The following is a 14,512-nucleotide window of genomic DNA, read 5'->3' as shown; positions in this document are numbered from 1 at the left end:
TTATGTACTGAATACACAATTTGGCTGTCCTGAAACGGGAATCCTTCCCAGTTGGACAGACAAAGGTTCATTTTGTTTTGTCTTGTTTGTAATATATTATATATGTATAAAATAAATAGTTCTCATCAATAGGAGATTTTTTTCCAGGTGAACTAGGATTTATCGATAGTTTTCAGCAACTTCTATGATTCAACTTCATGGTTTGCGTATGTTTTTTCAATCACTTCTCTGATTCAACTTCATGGTTTTTACTCTATATATTTTTTTAATAACTTCTATGACGATACTAAGTACTATTCAGTTATTTTTCTAATAATTCCATAAGCCAAGTTTTGGTGGACTTAATCTAGTTATTATTTTGTTCCTGTGTATTTATGTAAGTTTAAAGCAAAAAAGGTTCAAAGGTAGTATTACACTTACAATTTAGCTGGTCTATTTACTTTGCTCTGGTTTTATCAAGGTTTTTTTTTTGATAATGTGAGGTAACTACTGAGATGCTTGCCATTTTATCTTTTTTGAGATCATGAACCAGAATATTTTGGCATTGATTTTTAAATACTTGAAACATGGATTGATTTAGATTTATGTGGTTGACATCCTTATGTGACTTTTAATATGATTTTTATGATGCATTTCTGAATTGTGTTTAGTCGTTTTATCTTATTTGATGCTGCTGAGCCTCACACAACTACCCACTCGAGCGATTAGTGTCATATACATATTATACATTAACCATATTATTTCATTATTACCATTCCTCAAAATATTAATATAAAACATATGAAACCGTTATTCCATTGATGTATTATATGTAGGTGAAACATGAAGCGAAAAAATAGGTTCCGCTTTTTGACCTCCAACTGACCTCCAACTTTTCCAACTAAAACTACCGATTCTAATCTGCGTGCACCGCTTATAGCGACAAGTTTCGACGAGATATCAGTATGCAGAAGCGCCTCTAATTGTAAATCTATGCGTTCATCCCTATTTTTGGAATCTATAAATTTGGCACATTATGGAAAGCGATCGCTCAAAACGTTTTTGCAAACTTGGAATTTTTGAGGTTAATAATAATAATACTACGAATTTATTCCAGAATTAAGAATTAGGATTATAATTAAGAATTATTCCAGAATTAAGCAGGGGTAGTGCAATGCAATACAATCCATATTTGAAATAATATACATAATTAGAGTAACAATATATATAATAATACATAGGTGATTCCGATTGGCACAAAAAAACGGAATTTAAGTGAAAAAGGATAAAATATAAACACAAAAATGAGTTTAAGCAGCCGTTTATGGAGGATATTTCGACATCTCCCGTCTCCAGAGGCCCATCAGAGGGGACTCCATCCAGGCAACCATGGCGGTGATAATTTTGTTACTTGATTGGCGTAGTCTGCGCCATAAGCTTCCCATGTGCTGGCGGAGAAGCGCTCTGAAAGAGTGTACTCGTCCCTCCAGGAACATTTCCGTGGCGCTGCATTATCTCGGTAGGTGGAACAGTTGGCGATAAGCTTTATTGTAAGCGACTTTTAGTTTACGCCATTGTGATGCAGTGTAATCCACCCACAGTTCTGACGTGTAAAATGCGTTGAAAAGTATCTTTTTCACGAATGTACTGCAAAAGTGAAAACGCCTTGACAGCATACCTGCTCTAACGGATATCTCTTCTTTGCCTTTCCATATCCTCGATGTCTTCCAGGTCGTCTGTGATAATATGTCCCAGGTATTTGACGCTACGACTAACATCCATTTTCCGTCCATCTAGCCATACTGAAGGTGTTAGTCGTTTTTTCATTTGAAAACCATAACTATTGATTTGGACGTATTATATACAAGGTTATAATTTTTTGCAAAATCTTCACATATTTGGAGTAGTTTCATTAGTGCGCCAAGTGACGGTGCTAGAAGAACCATATCATCTGCGTAAGTAATACTGTTTACACATACTCCTTGAACATGGAAACCTAATTTAGTGTTATTAAGTCTTTGAATTAGTTCATCAGTGTATATATTAAAGAGTGCTGGAGACATGCTTCCTCCTTGCCGTACGCCACTTTTTAAATAAAATGGGTTGGAAAACTCGCCAGACCATTTCACCACATTTTCTAGCTGCGTGTGCCAAATTGAAAGAATCGCTATTATATCTTACGATACTGCTCTTTTCCTGAGTTTATTGTGACAAACACGATCAAACGCTTTGCTTAGATCTAGAAAGCAGGTATAGATTGGCGTTTTCCTTAGTTTATAACAGCTGATGGTTTCTTTTAAGGAATATATAGCCATAGATGTTGACAGTGCAGATTTAAATCCTAACTGGTTATCCTTTGTCTTTAGATGGTCAGTTACGACCGTCGATAATTTTTTTTTCAAATAATCTTGCCAGGGCGGTCGAGAGTGAAATCGGTCGGTAGTTATTGATAACGGATGGATCAAGTTTTGTTGATTATGGGAATAATTACCGTTTTCGTAATTTCATTCTGGATGTAATTATGACGCATAATATTTGAAAATAGTTTTGATAGGATAATATGAATCGCTGGCCCAGCATATTTAATGTGCTCAAGAGCTATTGAGTAATGTCCTGTGGCTTTTCCTGTAGCCATTTCTCTTACAGCTCTTTCTACGGAGTAATGTTAGTGGTAATATTACCTTCGGTTTTCAAAATAAAATTTACATTCCGAAATTTTTCCGCTTCATCACCTGCCATGGAAAGGAAGTTACGAAATTCATTGGCGATATTTTCCTTTCCTCTTACTCCATTCACACAGAGAGGAGTTTTCATATTAGTTTTCAATCTGAAGAGGTGTGTGAATCCTAGAGGAGTTTGACGTCAATATTATGATCCCAAGGTATTTAATGCTTTTAGTTTGGGTTGAATGTGGGCAATTATGCTGTAATATATCTTGTAACGTCAATGCGGACAAGTGAAAAAGTGTAAGAAGAAAATTGAGAATCTTTATATCTATCGACTTATATTCTTTAAAAAAATTTAAAGCATGTATTGCTGGAAGGTACCTACTGATGGACTTTTTTTTGAATAAATGGCATACAGAGCTCCGGGCCAATAAGGCCCCTTTCTCTTTCAACATGAGTTTAGAATTGGTTGTAGGATGAGATTTTTAGTTGGTTTTGTGAAAAGATTTGTGTGCAATAAAATGGCTGCAATTAGGGGGGAAATTTTCTAAGGATTTGTTTGGGTTTTTTATGTTTTGTTATGGTGAGCCTACTGATGGACGTCGAGTAGTAATTGCGTTCATCTTTAAATATGATGTCGTATTCAGAGATGTGTTTTTTGCGTTTCAAATGGTTTTGGGTACCCATTTTGCACATCTCTGGTCGTATTGCTCCTCGTCTAAAATTTTATGACGAAGTTATTTTGGCGAAACGACACGACACCATCTAGCTGTTGAAACATAAACTACTTTCGTTTGCAAATAAAGCTAGAGGCCTCTAGCGGACAAAAGTTGAAGCACTTATTAAATGACTATACTTATTAACTATCGTTCTTATTGGAGGTTCATAGAAAGTGTCTGAAGGTTGATGCGATAACTGATTGGCAAGAGTATTGACCTGTTTTATTATCTCTATCCTCGTGTATACATTATGTCAATTGCAAATGATAATATGTGACTACTTATTTAGCTCATTCTTATTAGCCATTCATTGGGCATTGATGTGTTTTGTATTCATTTAAGATTATTAGTACCTAATATATTGTTGATACAACTTCCAGTTTTATTTATTTTAATATTAATTAATAAGCTGATCAATAAGACGGATACGGGGAAAAAATCGAACAATAAAAAAAACGTTTTTTTCTCTCTAATTGATCTATATGTCTTTTAAAACTTAAAAAAATGTTTTTACTGAAGGTTAAGCTGTTGAAAGAATACAAAAGTTTTACGTGCTTATCAATCGATTTTTATGTACCAATAGAATGATTGTTGCATATTTCTTCGGATTAATACCCTCGCATTACTCAAAACAAATTTTTTTTCGCGTTCAAAATTTCTGGAAGAGTTACAGACAGGTGGTCTGGTCTCATACCAGGTACCAAGAGCGCGCTATTTTTGACTGAGCCTAACGAACCTTTTTTTATTATTTTTTTTTATGAGGATATAGTGTTTTCTAAAGATAAATCATTTAATTGTTCGGGCAATAATTTTACGCGTTTTATTTTCTTTTCTACTTACCCACGTCGGGAAACCTTCCTCCCGGGAACAGGAGTCGACAACTCTACCAAACCTCGCCAAACGCCGATCGGGTAGGACTGACATTTATTTGGTACATTAAATGCTGTAATGTTATCCGATTTCAGAGAAATGTGCGTTAGACCGCGTGTATGTACGAGATTGCCACTAAAAACGAAACACAGTTGTATAATCTATTGTCATCGACAACAAGTCTATCTGCCAAAAGTGAAATTCAAATAGTTGTATTTAAACATTAATTAATTGTTAAAATGTATTATTTTTGATACACCGACGGTATCCCCTGCAATTCGTGTGGAATTTTTCAAAAAAACCCCTCATTGAATAATAATGTACGGTTTTCCGGTTCATAAAAAATGGATTTGAATTAAAATTTTCAAAAAATCGTCTAAAAATTGGTTTAAAAAATATCATGTTACAGAATTTTCGACTAAATTGGAAAAAAATGTGATGCAGGTAGCCTATTTTAGGTGCCTATTTATCACAGGGTCTACTTAGTAGTAGACCCTGTGATAAATAGGCATAATTCTATATGCATATTTATCATTTATCAGAGGGTGTACTACTACTACATGCGTATTTATTATTTATTACCGGGTTTACTACTACTATTAGTTGCATATTTATCATTTATCACAGGGTCTACTACTACTACTACATGCATATTTATCATTTATCACAGGGTCTACTACTACTACTACATGCATATTTATCATTTATCACAGGGTCTACTACTACTACTACATGCATATTTATCATTTATCACAGGGTCTACTACTACTACTACATGCATATTTATCATTTATCACAGGGTCTACTACTACTACTACATGCATATTTATCATTTATCACAGGGTCTACTACTACTACTACATGCATATTTATCATTTATCACAGGGTCTACTACTACTACTACATGCATATTTATCATTTATCACAGGGTCTACTACTACTACTACATGCATATTTATCATTTATCACAGGGTCTACTATATTTTTTTAACGATGCATTTTACATTGTCATCGTCACTTAGTTGGTTACTGTAATATATAAAATTTTATTATTATAATAACCTATTTTATGAATTATCAAAAATAATAAGGTGTATTCCATTACATAATTACAATGATGTCCTATTGATTTGCAAAACAGCAGTTCGTCACCGGGTTCTTAGAAAAATGTTCTATTTTTTTTTAATTTAGGAACTGTACATGTTAAATTATTATTTTCAATCATTGACGTAAGATTAATATAGTAGTTTTTTTAATATCAATAAATGAATATAATGTAATTGTGCTCTATGGTTTTTTTTACCTTATTTATCTGGGAATAACAAGTCCATCGTTTGCAGTTAGTCTAGTATAGCATGTTCCACTAATTTCTTATATTCAGATTGAGATGTGTGCTCGCTCACTCTCAATAATGTTAACTCACAATATAGCACAAACAGATAATACATTTACGGAATGAATTAACAATAATTTAGGTAGGTACTTCATAGTCATGTTTATCTTCAACTTTGTTTAAAACTAATTTGTCTTTGGATTACTGTAGATTTTTATCTAAATTAAGATTTGTTTTGTTGTATATCCCCACGTAGTTATTCCTTATATACTCAAAATCACAGTTCTAAGCCGAGTGGAAAGTTTTTATTATGTGGTGTTACCACAGTGGAAATGATACTTAATTATTACTATAAAATAGTTGTAATGTAAGTGTGTAGTGGGTACTTAAGAGTATAACAATGCTATGTAGCAATAGCAATGAAACATCTTATTGTTCCATCGACAATTAATTATATTTATTTTTCGAAGTGCGGTAGGTACCATACCCCTTTACGGCTTCCGTAGCCGAGGGGTAAAGCCCCGTATTCATAGTAAACATTAGTTTAGCAACATTTGATCAACATTGTTGATGAGCGGAGAGAATGTTGCTGGAAACTTTGTTGAAATAGATACAGGTTCTCCACACACCAGTCTGCGTTAAAATGTTGCCCGAGGAAGTAGTTTTGTTGTGTTCTCTGTATATGATGAATAGGATTTCAATTTTAAAAAAGAGAAAAAGATGGTGGATTCGAAACTATCTTCTGCAAAGAGAAAATTTGATGAGTGACTTCAGAATGACAGATGGATCATTTATTAACTTTACGAGAATGTCGAAAAGTGATTTCGAACATCTTCTGGAAATGATTGGTCCGTCAATAGCCAAAAGGGAAACAAATATTCGTCAGCCAGTTTCACCTCAAACGAGGCTGGCTATTACATTACAATATCTTGCAACTGGAGATTCATACAATTCTCTTTCATACACATTCAGAGTATCAAAACAATTGATCAGCAAAATCATACCACATGTATGTCAAGAACTAATTAATTCACTGTCAGGATATGTCAAGGTAGGTACAAAAACACTATTTGTGTAATCAAGTATTTTAATAATAAAAAAAACATAAATGTACAGTATTTGCTATTGTGTAGATTCATCACTGAGATAGTTAACTAAGTTTAATATAGCCGAATGTTCTGTGTCGTCTTATATCGCATCTAGTGTATTTGTTTCCTGTCTCTCAATTTCCCGTATTTCAGTTTCCTGGACATTATTTGGTGTTGATGATGGATGAGAAGATGCCGTTTGATATCCATAATATGTATTATATCGTCCTATTTTTAATTCATACAGTATATTATTAATATGGTACTTTGCCTGTGTCACGGCTTGGTCATCTTTAACACTTCTTAATTCAGCAGCAATATATTCACCGTAAATATCAAATGGATCATTCTTCTCCTTTTCATCCATCTTTTTTTTCGCACTTTTCAAAACCTCAAATATTTCACTTAATTTCATCTGTCTTATTTATTTTCCTCGAAGATGTAGATGTTGTAGCACTCGATGAAGGCCTTGGTGATTGAGATGGCTCTAACTCCATATCACTTTCAAGTGCATTGTTTTCATCCACCACTCTCAAGTGCATTATAGAAAATGTTTTTGGCATTTTATTTGTGGTGTTTTGTGTATTCACTAAACCTTTTCCATTAAAACCAGTTAATTGTGAACTCGTGGTAATTGCTTGTGTATATTTACATAATTTCTTACGACGTAAGACAGTTTCCAGATCCATATATACACCTCCACAAACTTTTGATTTTGAAGACTCTGAAGGTAACCTATTAGAAGGTTCATGGCGAAGGGAACTAGGTTCGTTTCCCATGAGCGATTTGCAAAGACGGGGCCAAAGATATTGTGTTCTTCTAATATCTTTGGACGGGGCAGACCTGCATCACAATCTGCTTTTCGTATTAGAGAACAGTTTGCCGATTACTTTATAACTCCAGAGGGAAGTGTTCCATGGCAAAAAAATGTAGTGTAATCGTAATAATTTTACAGACAATAGTACAATAAAAATTATATACAAAAACAACTTACTGTTTTATTCATAGTATCCGTTCCGAACCAGATATTCTGCACAGATACTATCGGTGATTTATTTTTGGGGTAATATGCTGTGCTGCGCTATACCCTTCTTTAGCCAACCTTTTCGACAGCATTACTGTGTGCATAATCAAGGCGGATGTGTAGTTAGAATACCCAATCTCAAATCATCTCATGCCTGTACGAAATAAATCCAAGAAATAAATGTTTAAATTATATTTATTTTATTTCACGATCCATAAAGATGTTTTACAAAGATAATTAAGTAGATAATACAATACAAACAAAATGAAAACATTGGCAAACTCGGAGTTGAATCATGTAAAATTAATAAAATTCTTTGAATATTACGATTATTTCGATATACGACATTACAGCATCAATCTCAGTGGATCTATGGCATAAAGCGGTCATCCACAGAATGGGTTGGAAAACTCACTAAGCCACGCTCTTGATAAATAAAATGGTTTATTATAAAAATACAAAATTTAAATTTTTTGAATAATTTAAAAAGGACAGACACAATAAGGGACGTATTTCATCAAAAATTATCATATTCATTATAAATTTATTTAATTAAAATTCCCTATAAACTCTATATTTAAGTAACAAAGAAATAATACTAAAGAAATGCTTCATTTATTATTGATCGTCAAATGTATCAAAACGCTATAAGGTTAAACCAGTAACTGGATCTGAATAGCAGACGCCGGTTATCATCCGACTTTCCTCTTCTCTTCACTTTTCGGTCCCATTTTTTTGCATCACAAAATTTAAAAAAAAATCACAGTGTCAGGAAACTCGTGGTTCAAGTGGGAATATATATCACATTTGGATTCAATTTGGTGATAGGTTTAACTTTTTTTGATTCGAACTTTAGTTTCCGAGAAATGGAATTTAAAAAAATGCAACTTTATGCAGATTTTATAACTGATTTCGCTAGAGACTGTGATTCTTATCACTTTTCCAAAATTTCAGCCTGATCGGCGCCATAGAGCCTGAAAAAATGGCTATTAAAGTTCGAACCCAATTCTCAAAGAAGCGCCCATAAAAATGATGATATTACAAAAAATGACACTTTGTGCAGACTTTAGGACTGAATTCGGTTTGGACCATGATTCTGATCACGATTCCAAAATTACAGTCCGTTTGGCGCTATATAGGCTAAGAAAATGGGTTTTAAAGTTCGAACCTAAGGACGGGTTGTTTCGGAGAATTTGAACAATTCATAAAATTTCAACGTTCATTTACGGGTTCTGTGAAAGTCCTATTCAAATTCTGTTATTATATCATTATAGACTAGTTGCTTGAAAGAACTGAAATAAAAACAGAACTTAAAAATATCTTTCACAGAACTAGAAAATTAACTTTGAAATTTGAAGAATTGTTCAAGTTCTCCGAAACAATCCATCCCAAGTCTTGCAATAGTGCCCGTTATTTTGATGATTTTTCTAAAATTACAATTATGTGCAGATTTTGGAATTTTATGTCAAATTAGATAATAAAAATGGGGTTAACATCAGTTTTTCAATGTTTTTTAAAATGAGTCTCAAAAAAAAATTATAGTTTTGTTAACAAAAAAAATGGAAAAAAGTTATAATTTTTTTTTCTATGTGATTCCAGTTTCCCGGTTGTACTTCGATCTTCCGGACACCGTGTATAAAATGGAATGCTTCATTTGTACTTAATCTACTAATCACACAAGCCACAAGTCATAATTATGTATGATATAATGTGTCAATTTTAGCGCCTGACTAGCCGACTGATTCGACTCTATATTTTAATTTGAATGTCTGTTTACAGTAACTGTGCAGTACCTTAGTACACTAGTACAAATACTTTATGTTTTTCTAAAATACAAATAAATTTAATAATGATGTACAAAAAGTATTTGGGTTTTCAATAAAAACCTTTCGTCAAAAAGTTAGTAAAATTAAAAAAATATATTTCAGTTTGTCTTGTTTTCTCTACCTTGTTCCAGTATATTATTGTAGCTTTACACAAAAATCAAAATAATTAATCAATAATTGAAATATTTTTATTGTATTTTTTCAGTACGTAATCTGGCGCTCAGTGTTTTAAAAAAATACTAAAAAGTCTTATTTTTCCCGTCACAAAGGGGAAAATTTACCCATATTCTCAGAAATAAATGCTAAATTGATTAAATAAAAATAAATATTAAAACATCACATTAAATACGGCAGAACAAAAATAATTATTGATTAAATTCCTTTTAAATTTAATTAAGTACGTTATTTAAAAAAAAACCTAATCACTAGGATAATACATAAGAAATACTACATTAAAAATCAAATTTTCATTAAAAACTTAAATATAAAAGTAGATCATTGTTAAAAATTAATATTTATTTATTATTCTAGAATGTATTTCTATGAAATAACACCAGTAAGTTTTTAAAAGTCCGACCGTACAATCAGTTTCAGTTTCGGCTAGTTATGGCTAAAACGTTAATTATTTTCGATTTCATTAAAAAATAAATCATTTTGTCGTGAAATAATCGGATCAATTAGTTTAAATTATTTATCATAATTCAGGAGATCATAAAAATTAGCCGATCAATTACGATTCCGGCCATTAGTAAATATGATTTTTCGATCGAACTCTAATACTAGATAATTTTACGAAATTATTACCAATACTTCATTTTTCGCATATTGTCCATTAAAATAAGAACTTGTTATCTTTATTTTGAATTATTTGTTTATCTACTCCCATCAAGAAGAGAAATGTGTTTTCTATTAGATAAATATTCATTATCATATTACAAACAAAATCTATAATAAACAATTTTCACAGATTCGTTAAAAAAAAATTACTTCCATACTATATTTTTTGTATGCTTTGTATTGTTACATTATTTGAAAAGGTGGTTAAATAATTATTTCTGAGTCACTACAAAATATTCGTCTGATGTTAAAATTCAAAATTCTTGTTGTTTTTCTGTCACATGTTAAAACAAGTATCTAGTAATAAAACATTACGTTCGTAAAATTAATTTATTAATAATAATTAAACATTACTACTTATCATAACCTCATCTTTTGTACAAGCACAGCAATCTTAAAACGACAGCTTGCTAAGATGTCAACAATCAAATCATATAACTAACAATTATAATAAAATACGAACAAATTGAGGTTAAATTAATTATTAACTATGGCATCCATTCCGTCAGGTAACTATTCAGAAGTACAAAGAACAGTTTGTTCAGATAAATTGTCACCAGTCGTTATTATTTTTACGAAACTCCTGTATTTCATTTTCTTATAAAAAATACACAATCTATCTATCTGTGGATATTCTTTAAAGGTTTGACTTTTTTGTATCACATGGTAAAAATTGTTCGGTTCGAAGATAGGTAATATGTTTTGTGTGTCAATTGTCATAGAATCAAAAATAGAATAGAGACATCTAGTCTGAGTTATTATGAGTGTAACTTCAGAGAATTCTCGTTAAAAACCATAATTTAAATGTCACTGTTCATAAGACTTGGCATAAAATCGTATTATTTTTTAAAAACCCGTTCAACAAGCCTCCTTAGATGGCCTGACTGAGCGTACTGCGTTTAGAATGCGCTCCTTTCCAATCTTCTTCAGGACTATGATGAAACTGATAAGGAAGACGGCCACTACGAGGATTGCAACGACTGGAACCAGACCAACCCAGGGTCCAGCGGGTTTTTCTGGAACCAGAGGAAGGTAAAGGGGATCCAGGACGTGGGTCCTCACGATCTCTTTGTAGACCAGCGCGGACATCTTGGGCACTCGGGTCCTGTTGTCATCGTCGAAGTCAGTTTCGTATAGACCGAATCTTTGCCTGTAAAAATTAAAACACGTTTGTGAGAACGAATGTAATACATTGAGGTGAAATTATGTAATTAAAGGTTAAAGCGACTCCGTAACTAGGCCTTAAAGAATGTAGAAATTGTGTAATACCAATAAATAAGATGAATTTTATGTTTATCTGAACAAGCAGATAAAACGGAAATTCCTCCCAGTTGGACAGTCAAAACAGTTTACAACTGTACAATATGTATTACATGTACTAAATAAATAAAGGTAATTCCGAATGACAGCAAATTCACAGAATTTTTGATTTACTTATTAAATATTATCACCGTTATTTCATAATATAATAATCATGTCATTCAATTGTGCAAACAAATTAGTAATAGGTAAGTTGGACACGTAAGTAAATAGCATCAGTAAGTATTTAAAATGCACAAATTCCAATCACAAGCTCCATCCTCAATCGTCCTCTAAATGTCACTCAACCGGTTGGCGATATTGTTACTGACCTATACCACTTTATATAAAAACTAAACGTATTTTTTAATGTTTCAGATGGTAGAAAATCATTTACATTTTATTTAAAACGGGGGTAAAACGGAATATTTTTTATCTCCTTTTTTGCATGTCGATTGGGGTGCCCTTCGGATTTCGCTTCTAGGGTCATTGCCCTATTGTCACACCCGTGTCACGGCTGCGATATTTGCAAGCAAATTGCTGCTTGAAGGCCGTTTATAACATAAATTATTGTTATTAATTCATTCGCATCTAGTCTCAAACGATGACACGCCAATAATGCATTTCCACTATCATATTTAAAAAAACACGCTCAAACCAACAATCTAAGTAAAATATGTATAGATATAGTTAATATAAAATCTGCATGTTCTATTGAAATCCTTGATTTAAAGTCGTTTTTGTGAAAAATCCTTATCATTAAGTAGAACCTGTATAGAACCCGACGAAAAAGTATTTAATTTCAAGGTTAAGGATAATTCCTTATATGTACTTAAGTAGAACTAAAATTGACACTAGTTAACGTAGAGTCGTTAATTTTAAGGTTAAGGACAATTCCTTATGCTTAAGTAGAACCAGAATCGACACTGGTTAATTTTTTTTAAATATAATGTAAATCATATTTAATAATATTATTATTAAGTTCTGCAAGTATTTTATTAATATTCCAACTGTGACTGTGAAAATTACCTTGAAAGCCGAAATAGCTGTAACAATAACAAAAACCATAAATACTTGCAGAACTTAATAATAATATTATTAAATTTTATTTACATTAAATTTTAAAAAAAATGGCGTTCTACGAATTAAACACAAAAACAATAAATAGACACTACTTAAATAAAAAAAGTAAAGGACAATTCCTTATCCTTAAGCAGAACTGGAATAACCCCTATGGAGACACCTTGTCGAGGAAACAGATCCGCAACCCGAACACGACAAGGGGAAGCAGATGATGTGATGATGATGACAAGAAAATAAAGCGCTTACGTGTATCCGTCAGTCCACTCCATGTTGTCCATGAGACTCCATGCAGCGTAGCCAGTGACGTTGACTCCGTCCTCCGTGATGGCCTGGTGGACCGCCTCCAGGTAGGAGTTCATGTAGTTGACGCGCACCATGTCTCTCAGACCCTTCACTGTGGAGACACCGTTCTCTGTGATGATTATCTCAGGATTATCGTAATCTTCTTTGATCATCGTGAGCTGCTTCCTCAATCCGATGGGATAAGCCTAAATTAAGGATTTTACATCATTAGTAAATTGAAGAGATAGTAAAGATGATTTATTGCTAGTATTTTATAGAACGTAACCACCACGGAGCAAAAATTTATTTATTTAGGATTGTTTAACATTGTTACTGGTGCAAGACAGGCCGGGAATTGAATTGATAAGCCATGAATTGAGCAATTCTCTATTTGTTTTAAATGTGAATGCAGAGCAAAAATTTGACTTTGGAGCCAGTTTGGTTATGGAATTACCAATTTGAGGTACGTTGTGAGACTGCAATATGGACGGGGGAAGGAGATGGGCAGGGGGAAGATTTGGAAGAATCTGATTTTTTACATCTGCTCCTTAAAGACGACTAAAGTCATTTCAAGAATAGTTTTGACTCTAAATTGTAGTCTTTCACCTGGACGATACTAAAAGTATATATTTACCACTGTTAGAAAGATTTTAGCATGAAGTGCCTTTTTTATAAATATATTACGCTGGTCAAGATGGATAAAATTACACCTATAGTGGCATGAAACAACGTGATATATTTTTTTTAATAACACCTAAAAAAAAGTTCGAAATCCACAAAATTCAGTCCCAAAAATAATGTTTATTATATTTGTTAAGCTTTGCCGCATTATAACTTTTTTACTGAACTCTTTCATCTCTATAAATTTATTATCTCGTGTTAGTGTTATCTTAGTTGGCAATTGCATAGCTTACAGATGTATTATTTAATAAGATTCGCAATGCAGTGCAATAATATAGCTTAGGCAAACTTTGTAGACTTACTTAACTACAATTAAACATAAGTCTTAAGGTAGGAAAGCTTACAGCTTCGGATGTCCTCCAACCAGAGTGTTAATTTGTTTAACCTAAGAAACCTAATCTATTTTATTGGTACATAAAGCCTCAACATACGTCTCAGAGGCGTACACATGTAAATGACAGCATGTAGGCCAAAATATACCTAATTTGTGCCCTATTTTTCGATGGAAAGTTAAGGTTGGTATATAAACTAATAAAAAAAAACACAGTTTTATCTATGAAAACTACTATCACAAGTATTTATTACAACGAATCAAAGCTTTATGCTTTTATTCAAACAAAAAAATCATCTTCTTGAAAATAATCTGGAACTTGGGAAGCCTTCATCCATGTTATAAGTTACAACTATATTGAGATGCCAAAATACTTTCAAAGAATAAGTTCCTCGATGTTTGAATGTGTAGTACTAAACAAAGAAGGGAAGCTCAAATAATATACAATATGCTTGTACTACAGGGTTTTCCAATAAGAGGTGTTATTTTGAATA

At 32.5% G+C, this 14,512-nt stretch overlaps 1 protein-coding gene across 1 annotated transcript in view; it reads right to left on the bottom strand.

Moving 5' to 3' along the window:
• Nucleotides 1-7,858: 7,858 nt before the first annotated feature.
• LOC149425418 (myrosinase 1-like) overlaps nt 7,859-14,512 on the bottom strand; it is a 50,146-nt gene continuing 43,492 nt past the window's right edge. The window contains exons 6-7 of the mRNA XM_089650634.1: nt 12,971-13,212; nt 7,859-11,492 (exon numbers count right to left, since the gene is read on the bottom strand). Of these exons, the coding sequence (XP_089506760.1) occupies nt 11,201-11,492; nt 12,971-13,212 (534 nt within the window). The 3' untranslated portion in view covers nt 7,859-11,200. The remainder of the gene's footprint in view (nt 11,493-12,970; nt 13,213-14,512) is intronic.

The sequence above is a fragment of the Hesperophylax consimilis genome, chromosome 3 (assembly GCF_061612785.1).
Source record: "Hesperophylax consimilis isolate HC1 chromosome 3, BYU_Hcon_1.0, whole genome shotgun sequence".
Classification (NCBI taxonomy): Eukaryota; Metazoa; Arthropoda; class Insecta; order Trichoptera; family Limnephilidae; genus Hesperophylax; species Hesperophylax consimilis.
Note: the sequence above shows the minus strand (reverse complement) of the source record. Positions and strands in the feature narration are given on the sequence as shown.